The following is a 20,506-nucleotide window of genomic DNA, read 5'->3' as shown; positions in this document are numbered from 1 at the left end:
AAGACGGGGGTATAGGTGAGGGTTCGTTTTAATTCTTTATTTCAAATCTGTAAACTTCCAACTTGTGAATACATACTAACCTATTTGAACAAATGGTCATGAATGAATTTAAAAAGCATCTGGCATGCCAAAACTCCTGGTTCAAATTTGTCTGGTGATGAACTACAAGCTTTACCCAGATTAGAGAGAGATCATGACTTCATTATAAAACCCTCAGACAAAGGTGGTAAATTGGTAATAGCTTTTTTGTCCAGGATACTATGGATGTGATCTGTAGACTGACTGGACTTGCTGTAACAGAGTACCCTGGCTAGCTTGGATGTAGAGGCTCTCGGGGAGATTATAATGCTGTAAATTATTTTCTTGGCCAAAGGGGATTAAGTTATCGGTGACATACGTTTTTGGTGTTGGAACACAATGTCTTCCTATTTTTTTTTAATGGTATGATCTACCACCAGCTCAAGGGTTTAGCAATGGGAAGCCAGTGTGCCCCCACGTATGCCAACTTGTGCCTAGGCTGGTAAGAGACTATTTTGTGAACTGCAATGAACCATGGACTAGTAACTTATCCTTATAGTTATGATACATAGATGATATATTGATTCTATGGTCAGACACCCCAAGCCTTTTCTGACTATTTCTTAGGTGAGCATTCTCTTTCCTGATTGGGAAAAGATGCTGTGGCCTCTGAATGCTGGGAGCAGGTTTTTCTGAGCTTCTAAACCTGGGATTTCCCAGTGTCCCAGGATGATTATGCTGACTGGCTGTTGTGTATCTTGGCATCTGCTTTCTTTAACACCAGTATCTTTATACGGCTCCTGATGAAAAGCCTTGATACGGGACTGAAGAAACTTGATGGCCTTAGTCATTGAGTCCTTGAGACTTCTATGGTCAGGAGCTTTAGATATTATGCCAACCCAGTGAGTCTGGCTGGTGAGCCAATAGGTTACTTTACAGGGAGCTATCGGCAACATAATGGCTTACCCTGTTTATAATATGGTATGGTGTAATGTAGCATAATTTGGTTTACTAAATCCTGTATTACTGGGGGGAGGATTGTGGTACATGGCAGCTATTGAACTTTAAACTGTTTACCTCCAGTCTTTTGTCTAGAGCAGGGGTGGGCAATTAATTTTCCCATGGGGCCACATGAGAAATTGGAATGGTTTTAGAGGGCCAGACCAACATACGAAGGCTCCATGCACATTGCCTTAATGGGGCCGTATTCCAGCCGCCCGATTTGCGGCCAGAAAACGGCCGCCATTGAAAATGAATGGCGCTGTAATACGGCGCGGTGAACACCCGGTGTTTCACCCCGTTTTACGGCACGGCCCCCGTGTCTGCCAATGGAGAGGGGAGCGGTAAGGAGCACTCCCATCTCCTCTCCGCAGCAGCACGCCGTATTTTCGCCTGGGTTACGGGCCGGGCGAAACTACAGCAGTGTGCATGAGCCCTTAACTTCAACCAACTCCGAAGCCTTGTCCATTTTGTTAACTTATGTGCTGTTTAATAAAGTTATTCAAGCCTACGTCATTGGTAGAGGTGCTTGAATAAGTAAGGCCTGAATAACTATTAGCACAGCACAGAAGTGAACAAAATGGACAAGGCTTCGGAGTGCATAGTTTCGCTGCTTCCCGTTGCTGACACCGGACTCATTGGTGAGTCACCAGGACACTCTTTGCGGGCCGGTCCGAGCTATTCAGCGGGCCGGATGTGGCCCGCGGGCCGTGCTTTGCCCAGGTCTGGTCTAGAGGGACTGATCTGGTTTACTGTGGTATCTGAGGGTATTTCTCATTGCCCTTTATATTTACATCCACAGTCACATTTGCTGCTCCACTAGTCAATACTGCTGGACTTTAGTGTGAGATTTGTTCTCTTTAAGTCCACAGTGGTTTGTGTTTGTAACATAGTATGTAAGGCCGAATGAAGACAATGTCCATCTAGTTCAGCCTGTTTATCCTCCTATGTTGTTGATCCAGAGGAAGGCAAAAAAAACCAAGAGGCAGGAGCCAGTTGGCCCTTTTGGGGGGAAAATTCCTTCCCGACTCCCTAATGGCAATCAGGCTAATCCCTGGATCAACCTCTAATAGTTCCTACCTGCCTGTATACCTGGATTAACAATTAACCTAAGATTTATATCCTGTAATATCCTTCCGCTCTAGAAAGACATCAAGTCCCCTTTTAAACTCCTCTATGGATTTTGCCATCACCACATCCTCAGGCAGAGAGTTCCACAATCTAACTGCTCTTACAGTAAAGAACCCTCTTCTATGTTGGCGATGAAACCTGCTTTCTTCTAGACGTAGTTGATGCCCTCTTGTTACCGTCGCAGTCCTGGGTATAAACAGATCATGGGAGAGATCCTTGTATTGTCCCCTCATGTATTTATACATAGTAATTTGATCGCTCCTTAGCTGTCTTTTTTCCAGGGTAAATAATCCCAATTTGATAGCCTCTCTGGGTATTTCAGTCCCTTCATTCCATGTATTAGTTTAGTTGCCCTTCTTTGAACCCCCTCCAGCACTGTAACATCTTTCCTGAGCACCGGTGACCAGATCTGTGTGCAGTATTCCATGTGGGGCCTGACAAGTGCCTTATATAATGGAAGGATAATGTTCTCGCCCCTATACCTCTTTTAATGCACCCCAAGACTTTATTTGCCTTTGCAGCAGCTGGCTGGCATTAGTTACTCCAGTTTAGTCTATAATCCACTAGTACCCCCAGGTCTTTCCATATCCCTTTTCCCTGGCAGTACCCCATTTAGTGTATATTGGTGACATCCGTTTCTCCTGCCCATGTACATGACCTTACATTTATCAACATTTAACTTCATTTGCCATTTTTCTACCCAAGCCCCCAGCTTATCTAGGTCCGTTTATAGCCGTACATTGCTGTCCGTTGCATTAATTATATTGTATAATTTTGTGTCATCTGCAAATATTGATATTTTACAGTAGTCCTATCAAGTCGTTGATAAATATATTGAACAGAATGGGACCTAATACATGTTGCACCCTGCTAGCGACGGTGGCCCAATTAGAGTATAAACCATTTATTACCACCCTCTGCCTTCTATCTCATAGCCAGTTCTTTACCCAGATACACACGTTTTCACCCAATCCGAGCTGTCTGATTTTATATATCAGCCTACTATGCGGCACGGTGTCAAATGCTTTAGAGAAGTCCAGGTATACAAAATCAATAGACTCTTCCAGGTCCAGCCTAGAGCTTCATTGTAGAAGCTATTTTTTAAAATTGAATATAAATTTAAAAAAAATTCAGGATTTTATTCTGACTGCTAAAATTTTGATATTGGAATCTGCTCTGCCCTGTTATATCCCCTAAGATGTTAGTGGTGAACAGTTGTGTTTTTTGTTCTTTTTCTATTTTAAACCATGTCATCATCTTGCTCTCTGCACAATATTATGAGTAAATGGAGTACACTGACAAATATGGAGAAAGTTGTGAACTACTTTTATTACAATTTTTAAAACCTTTTATTTTTTAAAAATTATTCGTATGACTCAGAACGGTCTTATATTGCAGTATTATTCTTCCAACCTCCACAGTGCCCCCTAGTGTATCCATACAATTCATCTTTAAATACATTCATCCTGAAACTCCTTCAGATTCCTTAGAGTAATAAATCCTTGTACTATAAATTTCTGTGTATTTGGCTCAATATAGGACCCGTAATGCAATAGTATTGGGGAAGAATGGCAGACTTGATAACAGTGAAGCATCCTTTGGTTTCATCAAAGGGATCTCAACTTTGGACAATCTCTACTTATATTAAGAGTATCTTGGCTAAAGCAGCTCTCAAAGTCCCCATGCTAGGATTCCCAGCAATCGTTATAATCTGTGGGGATCAGGGCAGCAAGTGTTCAGTTTTTTCTGCAGTGCAACCACAGGGAAAATTATGTATCAAAAGCTCTAGGCACCTTTTGGGGACATTTTTTTTTTTCTTTCATGTAAACGCAAGTATGACACACTTGTCCAATAGGTTTTAATTTTAAGATTTGCAGTTTCACCTGCCGGGTCTGTATAACCCTGTATTTAGTATCTGCAGTCTAAATCTCCATAAGAGATCTGTCAGGGAGGCTGGACTGATGGTTTGGCTTCCCTCTGCTCTCTCCTCTCCTAAACCTACTTATTGGCTAACTTTTATAAAAACAATAAAGTTGTTCTGGTCATAAATTTGGGTACTTTAACACGGGGCAAACTGTTGGGTAATGGATGACCGACACTTCGTCCCAGTGATAACCATTGCTGTGGACAGGAGCGAGAATTGCTGAATGGAGTCAGTGCGGGTCGGGGATCGTTCCAGCTCGTCCGCCTTCATTCACAGTAAGCAGGCAGCCATTTGTAAGTGAACTGCCTGAACTGCCAAAATGACACATCGTTCAGTTTTCTGGGAAGAAACCATTACAGAATTTTTGGGTGGGAGACTTTTTCACAGTGCAGTAAAAATGACTATCTTCGTAACTTTTTTAAAAATATTTTTCAATCAATGGAGCTGTGTAAGGGATTTTTTTTTCATGGGCAACCTGTAGTTTTATTGGTACATATGGGGTACATCTGGATTTATATATTTTTTTTCTGCAGACTGCTGTCACCATGCAGGATTAATAGAATATTTTAATATGACCTTTACAGATGTAGTAACAATTTTTTTTTTTACTTTCTAGTTACAAGTTTTTTGTTTTTTTTTAAATCTTTTTTTGCTTGTGAACATTTTGATCTTATACAGTACTAGTACCAGCGTTTCTGGTGGTGCAGTGCACCACTTACAAATATAATATAGTGACAGGGATTGGAGTTGGTCAGAGGTCCTAAACCAGCAGAGCTGGACAGCAGCCGTGTTCTTGCAGGACCTGGGATGTCACAATGTGATCAGTCACCGGGGCTCTGAGCTCCGCCCCTGATAACATGACTGTGACATCGCAGGTCCTGTAAGCACACAGCTGCTTTCAGCCTCTGTGTCTTTTAGGATCCTGTAATGTCACAATTGTGACCAGGGGTGGAGCTCAGCCTCGGTGACTGATCACATGACAATGACATCACATGTAACTCAGTCACTCAGGCGGTTGTTAGTATTTTGATAATGCAGTACTATGGTACTGCATTACATTGCATTTTAAGAGGCTTCCTATTAAAAATGTGCCACAGGCATGTCTTAATAGGCAAACAATCATGGAAGCTCTGGAGATCTTCAGAAGGCCTGCCATCTTATTGCAATTGGGCTGTTGGGGACACCTGCATCCCTATCAATTGGTACACTTAGATGCTACTGTCAGAATACAGTAGCATTTAAAGGGTTGACAGCTATCTTGAGTTATCTTGATCGCAGTTGTTGTGGGTAGATGTTTGCAGCGGGCTTGGGAGTCCAGTCTGACAGCAGACACAGCATATGTAAAATATAATATATAAAAATATATATATATTCTCGTAACTGCCTGAGGTATAAGACATATATAGCAGTGTGGCTGTTGATAAGGGGTTGAAGAACTTCAAATGAAGTGACTAATGAAGGAAATATCGCTTGTCACACTGGTGGCCATGAAACGATCACTTTCTCTCGAATGAGCGAGTTATTTAGATGATAGTTGTTTCATGTACAGCCACCCTTAGAGTCCATTGTCTATATTCAGTGATGTGTAGAAGCCGCAAAAGACTGGGTGCAAATTTAATTAAATCTTATTACAATGGCTTGTAATTAGCCTAAAATACTTGTACTTTGAGAGAGAGTGCCCCCCAAAAGGTGTCCATATGCTTTATACAGTGGCCATTCAAATCAATAGATTGTCTAGTACATAGACATGTCGGGTCCTCCCGAGCAAGAAATAATCTTTGTATCTGCCCTCTAGTCTGGCCCCTTAACTGAGAATTTGATAATACTGTATGATTTATGGACCGCACCTCTTTTGATTGAGTTTTTTTCCATTCTTGTGTTACAGGTCTGTGAAAACCTAATGTAGAATTCTAATCCCATCATTCATCAATACTCTAGACTTCTGAATTTCCACACTTGCCCATAATTCTCACCATTCAAAGCAGAAACTGTAGCGCAAATTAAGCCCCTATAGTGGTAAAGAATACTCCTAAAACTTTGTAGAAACGCTCCAAATATGTAGAAGCCCTGGTCTGTATGTACCTCTTACAGGATAGAATCTTGAAGTGTTCATAAACATGCAGTCACTATAGTGAAAATTCTGTAGTACGATTTAAAATTACAATTTGCGATGGCAGAGAACCAGTCTCTAGCTTTAATCAGCAAATGATATCCTCATTCTACCTCTTACAGTACATATGGTCTGATAACCAACAAAGTAGTCTGTGAGGTAGTATTGCCAAGGACCTCTGTGTAGCAGTATTCTGCGCTAGTCAAAAAAATATTACATGTATGCTTTCCACAAGTTGAGTGGTGGCACTGTATTGGCTGAATGAGTTCGTCATAATTGCAATGAACCACACACAAAAAAGAATTAAGGGCACTAGTTGGTGAAAAGCAAAAATTCATTGCGGAGTGTTTTTGCAGGAACGCTGCATTTTACTGGAGCTTCTCTAGTAGTGTCCAGAATTATCATCACCTTGTTTTAGAATATGAAATGGCTTGAATCCTTTATCTTTATCTGCTTTGCTTTTCTTCAGATCCGAGGATTTATGCATGAAGAAAACAACATTTTAACAATAAAAATAGAAATGCAGGTGAAGGTTCAAGCCAGTCAGGCTTACTTGCTGCTATCAGACCTTGGGCTACGACCGCGATGGGATGTACACTACTTGTAAGAAAAATTTGAGCGTTTTATGTGGTCTTAAAGCATACCTAACTCTTTAGAAGACTAGGAACTGGCAATTATGACTTGTATATTGTACTTTCATCACTCCGTCGTTCTCTGCACAGAGCGCCCAGCTGTTATACAGCTGAGCGCTTCGTGCGGGGTATGGAGAACAGGGCTGACCGCTCTGTTCTTCATACCCCTGCTGTCATCAGGGAGCGGGATACAGCTGAAACAATATCAGCTGTATCCCGCTGTGAATCCCTGATAAGGCTCATCATTGTCTTTTAGCATGCTGAAAGATAACGAGCGACGGGATGAGAACTGGACAAAGTGCAGTTACACACGATTATCACTCAAAAAACTGCTTTTGAGCAATGATTGGGCCTTTACTAAGACCTACAAAACGAAGTTCTCCAAAATCCCTGCACATTACCCTATAAGGGACATGCCGCTGGAATCAGCATGCCTGTCACTGTGCTGCCCTCAGTGAGCACAGCATAGAAAACCTGACAGGTCCCCTTTTAAGAGCATCCATTTCTGAGCAATAGTGAATGGATAGATGGTCATATTCTCGATATTTGCAAATGTTTTATTAAACAGGTAGGCTGCCTGTCCATGGACGAGATGTCATAGCGAGATCAGCTACGATAAATCGCCCGTGGAACTTGCATGACACGCTTTTCATAGGAGAGCTATGGTAAGTGCAGCCCGACTTCCGCGAGTGGAGAATCATAGCGATTTTCCGCTCACGTTATTAAAATCACAGTATGCCTCGATTCTCCGCTGTGAGCCTATCACTGAGACCTTACAGTGCTCCCCACTCCTTCCCCGCGGCAGAATATTGCTAGCGATATTTTATCACGGCTGTGGAGAGGCAGCCGTAATCCCTCCATTACTGTTTTGAATTTTCTTGTTTGTATAGCGTTCCAGTGAGCGCTCCTGTGTTTTTATACCGGAGTAACAATTGCTCATTGAATGATGGCAGAGTGGGCCAGAGATGGCTTCCATCTTCCTGCCTCCATTCACAGCAAACAGGCAGTCATTCATAGATGAACTGACTGTTTACACAGGCTGGTTGTTAAGTTTTTATGCATGCGGAAACTGAAAGTTTGTTTGCTTATTGCACATCGTTCATGAGTTGCTGCAAACCTTTATACTGAACCGTTCAGATTCCTGTGATCTAGCGAGAATCTGAACAATTATCAGTCCATATAATGATCCAGGGATTATACTGACTGCCATCTATGGAGTCAGGAAGGAGTCTCACCCCCCCCCCCCCCAACAATGGGCTAAATTGGCTTATGTTTTTTTTTTGCCTTCCTCTGTGGAGGAGAGGTGGAAACAGGCAGAACCAGATGGAAATGGTCTCCCTTCAGTCTAACATGCTCGATTACTATGTAAAAGGGCCTTAAGGAAATGTAACTCAAACAATAAGTAACATACATAGTCTTCACTCAGCCTAACATACTATGTCCATCTAGTTCAGCCTATTTCAACCCCCTAGTTGATCCAGAGGAAGACAAAAACCCCAAGTGACAGAAGCCAATTAGCCCATTTGGGAGAAAATTCCTTCCCGACTCAAAGTGCTAATAAGCTTTGAATGTACTTGAATATTTGAATTCTTTAATAAATACATCAAAAATGTGTCAGACATTCCACACACTTTGCACAGGGCGAACGTTTCCTGTGATCATCCATACAAAAATTTCAGTGCCAGATATCAAACCATGGGAGAATCTTATGCTTATCCACGTACGAACATGTGGGGGAATTAATTGTAACTAGTGTTTGCCATGATCAACCAGACATTAAAATCGGGCAGATTTTTGCTGGATCGGACCATCCTGATCCAGTTTTTAGCAAAAATCGCCAAAATGACTTTCTACTGGGAGCAGAAAGGACAAGCCTGTAGACTTGGCACTACTGCCTTGCAGTGCTGGAGTTCTAGGTTTGAATCTGACCTTGATGGGGATTTTAGCCTGGGACCCCACTACTGCTGCAGTAGTAGTAACCACTGGGCAGCTGCCACCACCCCCACTGTTCAAGAGGCAAATGGAGGCCAAATTAAAAAACACAATTTTTACTCCCACTGATTTTAATGGAAGACTGAATCGGAGTCTTTTTCACAATTTAAAAAAAATCTATTCAGATACTCGTGACTAATTTCAATAATCACTCCACTAATTATAACATTTCCCCCAGTCGTCTCCACGACAGCACCAATTGAGATTGCCTCCTCCTGATAGGACAGGAACACACTGAGAGGTTAAAAGCTCCCCCCCTTCCCCACTTTCCTCAGTGTCTTCCTGTCCTGCCAGGAGGCAGGATCTCTGAGGGGCTGGTGGAGAAGCCAGCCAGGATTACTTGCAGGCGGTTCGGAGGGCAGTGGGTCAGCCTATCCTCCCTTCCCAGCCAGACGACTCCCGGGACGCCACATGGGGTGGTAACCCCCGGGCCAGGTTCCTCCCGCGGCGGCCCATGGGGGGTACAAAGCGGGAGCCTCAGTCCCCCTCCTGCTCCTCGTATAGTCACAGCGCGGCGCTCCAGGAAGCCCTTTGACGGCGGGGGGCGTCGCGTCACGTGCCCAGCATGGTGACGTCATCACGCTCGCATCAGGAGCCGCACGGAGGGGGTGGGGCTTGGCGCAGGAGCGCAAAAATTAAAAATAAGGAACCTGAGAGAAGCCAGAAGGTGGACCAGCACTACAGGTTGCAGGGTGTCTGTAGCACCGGTACAGTAATGAGTGCTCCAGCCCCAGAGATAGCTGAAACCTCAGCGGCCGTAAGTAGCCAGTGCGGCAAAAAATACAAAATGCAAAATCCAATGTATTGTATATGGAAAAATTGCATATTTACCCGCAAAAAATACTTTCCCCTTTTTTGTTCGTCAGGGGGATAAAAAAGACATCTCCCCCCCCCCCCCCCAGAACAAAACCCAAAAAATGCGTGGAGTGCGGGACGAGACTGCCAGCTACGTACCAGAGGCCTCTATGCAAGGCATGCGTAGCTAGGCTAGTCAAAGAGGAATCAGGGGGATTCCTGGATGACGTTAGGAAGCTGGTGAAGGAGGAGGTTCGATCAGCCCTAACGTCACAGCTGGCGGTGCCAGCGAAACGCCAGAAAAAGGCGTATGTTCCTGACAAGCCTTCCGACTCCGAGAGTTCTATCGGGTCGGAGCAAGAGGAACAGGCGGCCAAGGAGTCCTCAGACGATGAGGACTACAAAAGATACCTTTTCCATCAGGACGACTTAACAGAATTGATTAAGTCAGTCAGGGCTACATTAAAAATGGAAGAGCCCAGAGAACCACGCACCCTGCAAGACGAGATATTCGGGGGACTAGGGGAGAGGCGTAAACATACCTTCCCTGTCCACAAAAACATCATTAAAATTATCTAAAAGGAGTGGAAGAAACCAGACGCAGGTTCCTTCTCCGCTAGAGGGGTAAAAAGAAGGTACCCATTCGAGGAGGAAGTTTGCGCAAGCTGGGAAGAGATACCCAAGGTAGACGTCCCAGTGGCCAAAGTAGCTAGGAGGACGAGCCTGCCCTTTGGGGACGCCGCACAATTAAAAGATCCCATGAAACGCAAAGCCGAAGGCCTTCTAAAAAAATCATCGGAGGCAGCAGCAAGCATACTTAGGCCAGGGATCGCAGCCACCTGCATGGCGCGCACTCTGGGGGTATGGCTCGAACAGCTGGAGCTACACTTAACCAATAAAACGCCAAGGGAACAGATCCTAAATTCCCTACTAGAGATGAGCGAGCACCAAAATGCTCGGGTGCTCATTACTCGGGACAAAATTATCGCGATGCTCGAGGGTTCGTTTCGAGTAACGAACCCCATTGAAGTCAATGGGCGACTCGAGCATTTTTGTATATCGCCGATGCTCGCTAAGGTTTCCATTTGTGAAAATCGGGGCAATTCAAGAAAGTGATGGGAAGGACACAGCAACGGATAGGGCAGGCGAGGGGCTATATGTTGGGCTGCTTCTCAAGTTCCCAGGTCCCACTATTAAGCCACAATAGCGGCAAGAGTGCCCCCCCCCAACAACTTTTACTTCTGAAAAGCCCTCATTAGCAATGCATACCTTAGCTAAGCACCACACTACCTCCAACAAAGCACAATCACTGCCTGCATGACACTCCGCTGCCACTTCTCCTGGGTTACATGCTGCCCAACCCCCCCCCCCCCCCCCGCACGACCCAGTGTCCACAGCGCACACCAAATTGTCCCTGCGCAGCCTTCAGCTGCCCTCATGCCACGCCACACTCGTCTATTTATAAGTGCGTCTGCCATGAGGAGGAACCGCAGGCACACACTGCAGAGGGTTGGCACGGCTAGGCAGCGACCCTCTTTAAAAGGGGCGGGGCGATAGCCCACAATGCTGTACAGAAGCAATGAGAAATATAATCCTGTGCCACTGACATCAGGAGCTGCACACGTGGGCATAGCAATGGGGAACCTATGTGCCACACACTATTCATTCTGTCAAGGTGTCTGCATGCCCCAGTCAGACCGCAGTTTTTTATAAATAGTCACAGGCAGGTACAACTCCGCAATGGGAATTCCGTGTGCACCCACAGCATGGGTGGCTCCCTGGAACCCACCGGCTGTACATTAATATATCCCATTGCAGTGCCCATCACAGCTGAGGTAACGTCCGATTAAATGCAGGTGGGCTTCGGCCCACACTGCATGCCCCAGTCAGACTGGGGTTCTTTAGAAGTGGACACATGCAGTTACAACTCCGTGTGGACCGACAGCATGGGTGGCTCCCTGGAACCCACCGGCGGTACATAAATATATCCCATTGCAGTGCCCAACACAGCTGATGTAACGTCAGCTGTAATGCAGGTGGGCTAATAATTAATTGGATTACACTGTAGGCGAGGGCCCCCAAAAATTGGTGTACCAACAGTACTAATGTACCTCAGAAAAATTGCCCATGCCCAACCAAGAGGACAGGTGAAACCCATTAATCGCTTTGGTTAATGTGGCTTAATTGGTAACTAGGCCTGGAGGCAGCCCAGTTAAAATAGCAGGACAAGCAAGCACCTCCAGGGCATACAGAGCGAGTTCAGGCCATGTGTTCAGCTTCGACACCCAGTAGTTGTAGGGGACAGAGGCGTCAGAGGACGGTCGTGCGACCGGCTACGTATTCCCTCACCATCCTTTTACAGTGCTCCCGCCAACTCAGCCTTGACTGGGGAGCGGTGACACAGTCTTGCTGGGGAGCCAGAAAGCTGTCAAAGGCCTTAGAGTGTTCCCCTGCCTGTGCTGTACATGCTGCCTGATCTCCGCGCCTCCCCTGCTACCTGGCCCTTGGAACTGCGCCTTCTGCCACTAGCGCTGTCGGAGGGGAATTTTACCATCAGCTTGTCCGCCAGGGTCCTGTGGTATAGCATCACTCTCGAACCCCTTTCCTTTTCGGGTATGAGAGTGGAAAGGTTCTCAAACCGTGGGTCGAGCAGTGTGTACACCCATTAATCCGTAGTGGCCAGAATGCGTGTAACGCGAGGGTCACGAGAAAGGCATCCTAACATGAAGTCAGCCATGTGTGCCAGGGTACCTGTACGCAACACATGGCTGTCCTCACTAGGAAGATCACTTTCAGGATCCTCCTCCTCCTCCTCCGGCCATACACGCTGAAAGGATGACAGGCAAGCAGCATGTGTACCCTCAGCAGTGGCCCAAGCTGTCTCCTCCCCCTCCTCCTCCTCAACGTGCTGCGATATAGACATGAGGGTGCTCTGACTATCCAGCGACATACTGTCTTCCCACGCCTCCATTTCCGAGTGCAAAGCGTCTGCCTTTATGCTTTGCAGGGAACTTCTCAAGAGGCATAGCAGAGGAATGGTGACGCTAATGATTGCAGCATCCCCGCTCACCATCTGGGTAGACTCCTCAAAGTTTCCAAGGACCTGGCAGATGTCTGCCAACCAGGCCCACTCTTCTGTAAAGAATTGAGGAGGCTGACTCCCACTGCGCCGCGCAAGTTGGAGTTGGTATTCCACTATAGCTCTACGCTGCTCATAGAGCCTGGCCAACATGTGGAGCGTAGAGTTCCACCATGTGGGCACGTCGCACAGCAGTCGGTGCACTGGCAGATTAAACCGATGTTGCAGGATCCGCAGGGTGGTAGCGTCCGTCTTGGAGTTGCGGAAATGTGCGCTGACCCGGCGCACCTTTCCGAGCAGGTATGACAAGTGTGGGTAGCTTTTCAGAAAGCGCTGAACCACCAAATTAAACACATGGGCCAGGCATGGCACGTGCGTGAGGCTGCCGAGCTGCAGAGCCTCCACCAGGTTACGGCCGTTGTCACACACGACCATGCCCGGTTGGAGGCTCAGTGGCGCAAGCCAGCGGTCTGTCTGCTCTGTCAGACCCTGCAGCAATTCGTGAGCCGTGTGCCTCTTCTCTCCTAAGCTGAGTAGTTTCAGCACAGCTTGCTGACGCTTGCCCACTGCTGTGCTGCCACGCCGCGCGACACCGACTGCTGGCGACGTGCTGCTGCTGCTGACACATCTTGATTGCGAGACAGAGGTTGCGTTGGAGGAGGAGGAGGAGGAGGAGGAGGGGGGTGGTTTAGTGGAGGAAGCATACACTGCCGCAGATACCAGCACCGAGCTGGGGCCCGCAATTCTGGGGGTGGGTAGGACGTGAGCGGTCCCAGGCTCTGACTGTCCCAGCCTCCACTAAATTCACCCAATGTGCCGTCAGGGAGATATAGTGGCCCTGCCCGCCTGTGCTTGTCCACGTGTCCGTTGTTAAGTGGACCTTGGCAGTAACCGCGTTGGTGAGGGCGCGTACAATGTTGCGGGAGACGTGGTCGTGCAGGGCTGGGACGGCACATCGGGAAAAGTAGTGGCAACTGGGAACCGAGTAGCGCGGGGCCGCCGCCGCCATCATGCTTTTGAAAGCCTCCGTTTCCACAAGCCTATACGGCAGCATCTCCAGGCTGATCAATTTGGCAATGTGCACATTTAACGCTTGAGCGTGCGGGTGCGTGGCGGCGTGCTTGCGCTCAAACAGTGGCGCTAGCGACGTCTGGATGCTGCGCTGAGAGACATTGCTGGATGGGGCTGAGGACAGCGGAGCGGAGGTGAGGGTGTGGGTGCAGGCCAGGAGACGGTAGTGCCTGTGTCCTCAGAGGGGGGTTGGATCTCAGTGGCAGGTTGGGGCACAGGGGGAGAGGCAGTGGTGCAAACCGGAGGCGGTGAACGGCCTTCGTCCCACCTTGTGGGGTGCTTGGCCATCATATGCCTGCGCATGCTGGTGGTGGCTCCCCAGCTGATCTTGGCGCGACAAAGGTTGCACACCACTGTTCGTCGGTCGTCAGGCGTCTCTGTGAAAAACTGCCACACCGTAGAGCACCTTGACCTCTGCAGGGTGACATGGCGCGAGGAGGCGCTTTGGGAAACAGTTGGTGGATTTGGTCTGGCCCTGCCTCTACCCCTGGCCCCTGCACTGGCTTGGCCTGTGCCCACACCCTGACTTGGGCCTCCACGTCCTCATCCACGTCCTCTAGGCCTACCCCTACCCCTCAGCATGGTGTATTACCAGTAGTGCAGAAACAGAACGCTGTAATTAAAAGTGCCGCTTATTGGCCTGTGGTTGGAGGCTGACTTCGCTTAACGAACGCACAGCAGAGCCAGGAATTAATTTTGCGCAAGCCTGCTGTAACACTTAGCTGGCTGCGTATGAATTAGGAGGACAACTACACCCAGCACAGACCCAGTACACTGAGGACAGTCACAGGCAGCCCAAATAGATTTTTTTCCCCAAATGTTTTTGGAAAGGCCCACTGCCTATATTCAATAAATGTCTTCTGTCCCTGCCTCACCACCACTACTGGCCCTGGAGTATGTATAATTACTGCAGGGCGCAATGCTCTGCACGGCCGATATACAAAAAAAAAAAAGTGCAACACTGCAAAAAGCAGCCTCCACACTACTGCACACGGTTAGATGTGGCCCTAAGAAGGACCGTTGGGGTTCTTGAAGCCTAAAATACTCCTAACACTCTCCCTATAGCAGCTCCGGCACCAACTGCACTTTCCCTCTATGTCAGAATAAATCTGTGGGGAGCCGCAGGAGGGGCCGATTTATATACGCGGGTGACACCTGATCTCGCCAGCCACTCACTGCAGGGGGGTGGTATAGGGCTTGAACGTCGCAGGGGGAAGTTGTAATGCCTTCCCTGTCTTTGTATTGGCCAGAAAAGCGCGCTAACGTCTCAGAGATGAAAGTGAAAGTAACTCGAACATCGCGTAGTACTCGTCACGAGTATCTCGAACACGCTAATACTCGAACGAGTATCAAGCTCGGACGAGTACGTTCGCTCATCTCTATTCCCTACCTATCCTGCGCATGGCAACAAATTTCCTAGCGGATGCTGCGGCCGAAACTGTTAAGCTGAAATCATGGTCAGGCGACTCAGCCTCAAAAAATAAACTATGTGCCCTCCCGTTCTACGGTCAGTTTTTGTTCGGACCAGACCTAGACAAAATCCTGGAGAAGGCGGCCGACAAAAAGAAGGGATTCCCGGAAGAAAAGGCGCAGAGAGGGAAGACCTTCTTCCGAACCCCAGGGCAACAGCCCGAGGCCTACTGAGGCAAGGGCAAGACAGGCCGCTGGAGTTACCCCAAGGGGGGCAGAGGGAGAAATATCCTCTTTAATCCCCACCAGGGGGAGCCCAAGCAGAGACCCTGACGCCAGCTCCGTAGGGGCAAGGCTGGGGAACTTTGTGGACCAATGGGCCGCAATTTGCGAAGGCCCATGGATCCCAAAGATCCTACAGCAGGGATACCGGATAGAACTGGTGTCCCTCCCCAGAAGGAAATTCATTATCACAGGAGGCTCAGGGCAACAGTTACACTTACTAAGGCAGAGCGTTCGGGACCTGCAACATCTAAACGCAATATCCCCCGTACCGCAAAACGAGGAAACTCAGGGCCATTATTCCAGGCTCGTCCTAGTAAGAAAACCCTGCGGGAAACAGCGGATGATAGTGAATCTGAAGTCTTTGAACACCTGTGTCAAGTACAGAAAATTCAAAATGGAGTCCATCTCTTCAACGATCAAGTTGCTTCCCAAAGGGGCCTACATGGCGTCCATCGATCTGAAGGACGCTTATTTCCACGTACCGATCCACGAGGGGTCCCAAAGATACCTAAGGTTCGCAGTGGATATGGGCAAAGGAATAGAGCACCACCAATTCAGATGCCTGCCTTTCGGGATCTCCTCAGCACCCAGAATTTTTACCAAAATTATGGCAGAGGTAGCTGCCTACCTGAGAAAAAAGTCGATCCTAATAATACCCTACCTGGACGATATTTTAATAATAGCAGAGTCCAGGAAACTACTAACAAAGCACCTAGAGATAGTGCTAGAACTCCTCCAGTCTCTAGGATGGATCATAAACTGGGAAAAATCCAGCTTAGACCCCGACAGGAAGAAGACGTTTTTAGGCATAACGCTCAACTCAGAATTACAATGCTCCTGCCTGCCTGAGGAAAAAATACAAAAAATCCAAAGGCTGGTCAGATCCTTCCTACAGAAACGATCATGCACAATTCGGGAAGCCATGTCTCTCCTGGGAAGCCTAACGTCATGCATTCCCGGAGTAGCATGGGCCCAGGCTCACACCAGAGCTCTGCAGGCCTCAGTCCAATCCACGTGGGACAAAAAGCAGTCCTCGCTAGGGACAAAAATGTATATCCCAAACACAGTGAAAACATCCCTGCGTTGGTGGACATCCCCTGTGAATCTGCAGGAAGGGGTTCATTGGCTACAAAACCCAGCCACGCACATCACAATGGCCGCAAGCGCCTGAGGATGGGGAGTGCATGTGGGGAACCAGTTCTTTCAGGGCCCGTGGTCCCAAAGGATAAAAGAACAATCCTCCAATTACAGAGAACTACAGGCCGTATGGCGGGTCCTACAGCAGTTAGGAAACTCGCTACGGAACCAGCATATAAAGATACTGTCGGACAATACCACCACGGTTGCCCATATTCGGAAGCAGGGAGGCACAAGGTCGCCTGCCCTGCAAAACATTTCGCAGAAAATCTTCCACTGGGCAGAGGGCCGGATCCTTTCGATCACGGCAACACACTTAAAAGGGACACTAAACCAAAAAGCAGACTTCCTCAGCAGGAGGCAGATAGACCCAGGAGAATGGTCTCTATCCCTGGAGGCATTCAGAATCCTGACCAACCGGTGGGGGTCCCCACAATTGGACCTATTTGCAACCAGGGAGAACGCCAAAGTAGGCAATTTCTTCTCCCTCCGGCCAGGAGATCGTCCTACGGCAATAGACACCCTAGGCCAGGACTGGGGGAAGGGGCTAGCGTACGCATTTCCTCCGATACCCCTGATCCCCAGGGTCTTACAACATTTCAGAACCCAGGTATGCACGCTAATCCTGGTGACTCCCTTCTGGCCCAAGAGAAGTTGGTTCGGTCTTCTGACAACATTGAGTGTCCAGGACCCAGTCACCTTTCCGACCTGGACAGATCTGCTATCACAGGGGCCACTGAACCACCCGGGCTTAAACAGACTCCACTTAACAGCATGGCTCTTGAGGAATCCTCACTAAGGGAGAAGGGATTCTCACAAAGAATGGTCGAAACGTTAATGTCCAGCAGAAAAAGACGACCCACCTTATCTACCAGAAGGTTTGGAGAACGTTCTCCTCATGGAGACAGGGAAGGGATTCCAGGGATTCTATCCCAAGCATCCCTTTGATCTTAGAATTCTTGCAGGAGGGCCTACAGATGGGCCTCTCTCCAAGTACCCTGAAGGTCCAGGTCGCAGCCCTTAGAGCCATATGCGACACAAAGTTCGTGGACAATAGATGGGTCAACAGGTTCCTGACAGCAGCAGCTAGATTACGACCTAGACCCATAAAGCTTGTTCCAGACTGGAACCTTAATTGGGTTCTAAGGGCCATGTCAGCGGAACCATTCGAGCCGATCGAAGCACTACCGATAATGCTTACGATCAAGACCGTTTTTCTAGTAGCCATCACGTCTGCGAGGAGGGTTAGCGAGCTTCAGGCTTTGTCCATTCGCCACCCATTTCTAAAAATCTCGGACTCCAAATTAGTATTTAAAACGGACCCTGCCTTCATGCCAAAGGTGGTATCACATTTTCATAGGTCCCAGGACGTAATAATTCCCTCATTTTTAGCAAACCTAAAAACGAGAAAGAAAAAATCCTAAGCTGCCTGGACATCAGGAGAGCAGTCCTAGGCTACATAGATGCGACAAGCCACTGGAGACGGGACAACAACCTGTTCATCCAGTTCAGTGGCCCAAATAAAGGGAACAAAGCGGCAAAAAACTCCATAGCCAGGTGGATCTGCCTGGGCATCATAGAGTCCTATAAGGCTCTCGGGAAGGAAATCCCCTTAGCTCTTAAAGCCCATTCTACAAGGGCAGTAGCATCCTCATGGGCCAAACATAGCTCAGCTTCGGTCGAGCAGATATGCAAGGCCGCAGTCTGGAAAAAACCCCACACGTTCATTAAACATTATAGGGTAAAAGTGCAGCAGGACGAGGACATGGCCTTCGGCCGCAAAGTCCTCTCGGCAGCAATCCCACCCTAATAAACTTTAGTTGGTACGTCTCAATTGGTGCTGTCGTGGAGACGACTGGGGGAAAAAATGGATTATACCTACCGGATAATCAGGTTTCCAGGAGTCTCCACGACAGCACCCGTACCTCCCCCCCCCCCCCCCCTCCCTAAATGGATAGAAAGAAACTAATAGAATATAATATAAAAAATATAATAATTTTATAATCAACAAAAAACCCCGGTAAAGGGAAGAAATGTAAGTTGAGCTCCTGCCCCGGCAATTCGTTAAAATCCACTGAGGAAAGTGGGGAAGGGGGTGAGCTTTTAACCTCTGAGTGTTCCTGTCCTATCAAGAGGAGGCAATCTCAATTGGTGCTGTCGTGGAGACTCCTGGAAACCTGATTATCAGGTAGGTATAATCCATTTTTTTATATACTGTAAGTATACCAGAACTAGCAAAATGTAATGGCCAGGTAAAAATTATCGACACAAAAAATACCCGTTGTGAGATGTAAAATGTGCTTAACAAGGACACTGCCAGCTCTGATGCCAGGTTCACCCTGAATGACATCTGGGTTGTGGCAACAGCATATGACCTACAGACTTGACACTGGCCAATCATAGTAATGCTTAGTAAGACAGTCTGTTATACTGGCACAAGTTTAGTGTCACACTTGATGAATTAAAAATGTTATATTAGTACTTTGTGTTGTGGGTTTATTTTACTATATATGGAGAAACCTGAGCTACTTATTGCTATCCTACATTTATGGACTTTTTGCTGTATTGGTAAATGCGTTTAGATGAGATCTGAGATGTCACAGGCTGCTTCTCCTGTCATCTTGGTGATGCCTGTTGTAAAGATGGTTTGGTGTCGTGGCATTTAGATAAAAGGGCTATGGCAACAATGTTGCTTGTAGGCACGTGCTCCATAGACCCTCCCGTAAGCATGCCCATAGAGAAAGGTATACTATGGACCAGGTCTTCTAGAAGAGTTTGAAACATTGAAATATTTCAATGGCACGAGCTACTCAGTCTGTATGATGGTTTAGTATGAGGCCTGTTTTTATCAGCTTTTTTACTTTTTTTTTTTAAATTTTTTTTAATAAGCATCTTCACAGATAGATTTCTGCTCTGGCTTTATTCCTGGCATACATTGTACTGAAGTCTTTCCTGTTCATAGGAGCTGTCAGAGTCTTAAGTCTGCTGGTGATGATGACAAAATATTTTATATAACCTGCCCACCTGTAAAGCAAAGCAAGATCAGAGACTTTGTGATGCTAATGTCCCGGAGATATCCAGATAAGAATGGGTGAGTAAAATTGTTTTCTTCATAGGGTTTGGGAAAGAGTGATATTTGCAGTTCCACTTACATAGCATAAGGGAGATGGAATAAAACCTCCACAGTGCAACCTATTGAAAGGCAGAATTCCTTCAAGCCAAAGTCAGACTTTTTATACAAGCCTTGTAACAATGACTGGGAATTAAAAGCAAATCCAGACTCCATGTACAGATAGCTGTTTCAGGGTATTTGCCCTTCATCTGTGGACAGTAGAAGTCTGGCTTTGCTAGCGAGAGGCCTGGGATGGGGGTCAAACTCCATCTCTTCTCCTTAGGGGGAGCACCTAGACGGTGAGTGAGGAAACTCAAATGGCCATGCACGCTCCTCTGGGTAATATGTAAATAAGGGAGATGGAATAAAACTTCCACAGTGCCACCTACAGGAAGGCAGCATTTCTTGAAGCCTTAAAGTGGAACTGCATAAATGGCTGTTAAAACAAAGGGAGATGGAGGATAAGAGAAGCTGTAATAGATGGGGGGGGGGGGGGGGGGGGCATGTTTTAGGGCATGTTTTGCTGTTTGTCTACAGAAACTCTAATCTATGCCAGTTGTAAAGTTGTAGACTTGCCTTATAATTTACGTCAAATTTTGGTGTGAATTGTAAATGTGGTGGACCACATTTGTCCACTCCTGCCACAAAGATTCACACTGGTTTTCTCTCCACCTTAGTGTTTTTCTAAGTGTGCATTTTTCCAGTCCAGTGTTTCAGCAGTCTACAAATATGGCAATGTGAAACTTTGCTTACATTGGAGACTTAGAGGACCTGTCATGTCCTTGTGTCAGCAGGACTGGATGCATAACCT

At 47.2% G+C, this 20,506-nt stretch overlaps 1 protein-coding gene across 1 annotated transcript in view; it reads left to right on the top strand.

Moving 5' to 3' along the window:
- ACOT12 (acyl-CoA thioesterase 12) overlaps nucleotides 1-20,506 on the top strand; it is a 65,848-nt gene that overhangs the window by 40,470 nt on the left and 4,872 nt on the right. Inside the window, exons 12-13 of the mRNA XM_066602952.1 lie at nucleotides 6,652-6,785; nucleotides 19,546-19,674. Of these exons, the coding sequence (XP_066459049.1) occupies nucleotides 6,652-6,785; nucleotides 19,546-19,674 (263 nt within the window). The remainder of the gene's footprint in view (nucleotides 1-6,651; nucleotides 6,786-19,545; nucleotides 19,675-20,506) is intronic.

This window comes from Eleutherodactylus coqui, chromosome 5 (assembly GCF_035609145.1).
Source record: "Eleutherodactylus coqui strain aEleCoq1 chromosome 5, aEleCoq1.hap1, whole genome shotgun sequence".
NCBI lineage: Eukaryota > Metazoa > Chordata > Amphibia > Anura > Eleutherodactylidae > Eleutherodactylus > Eleutherodactylus coqui.
This window is presented reverse-complemented; position numbering and strand designations above follow the sequence as displayed.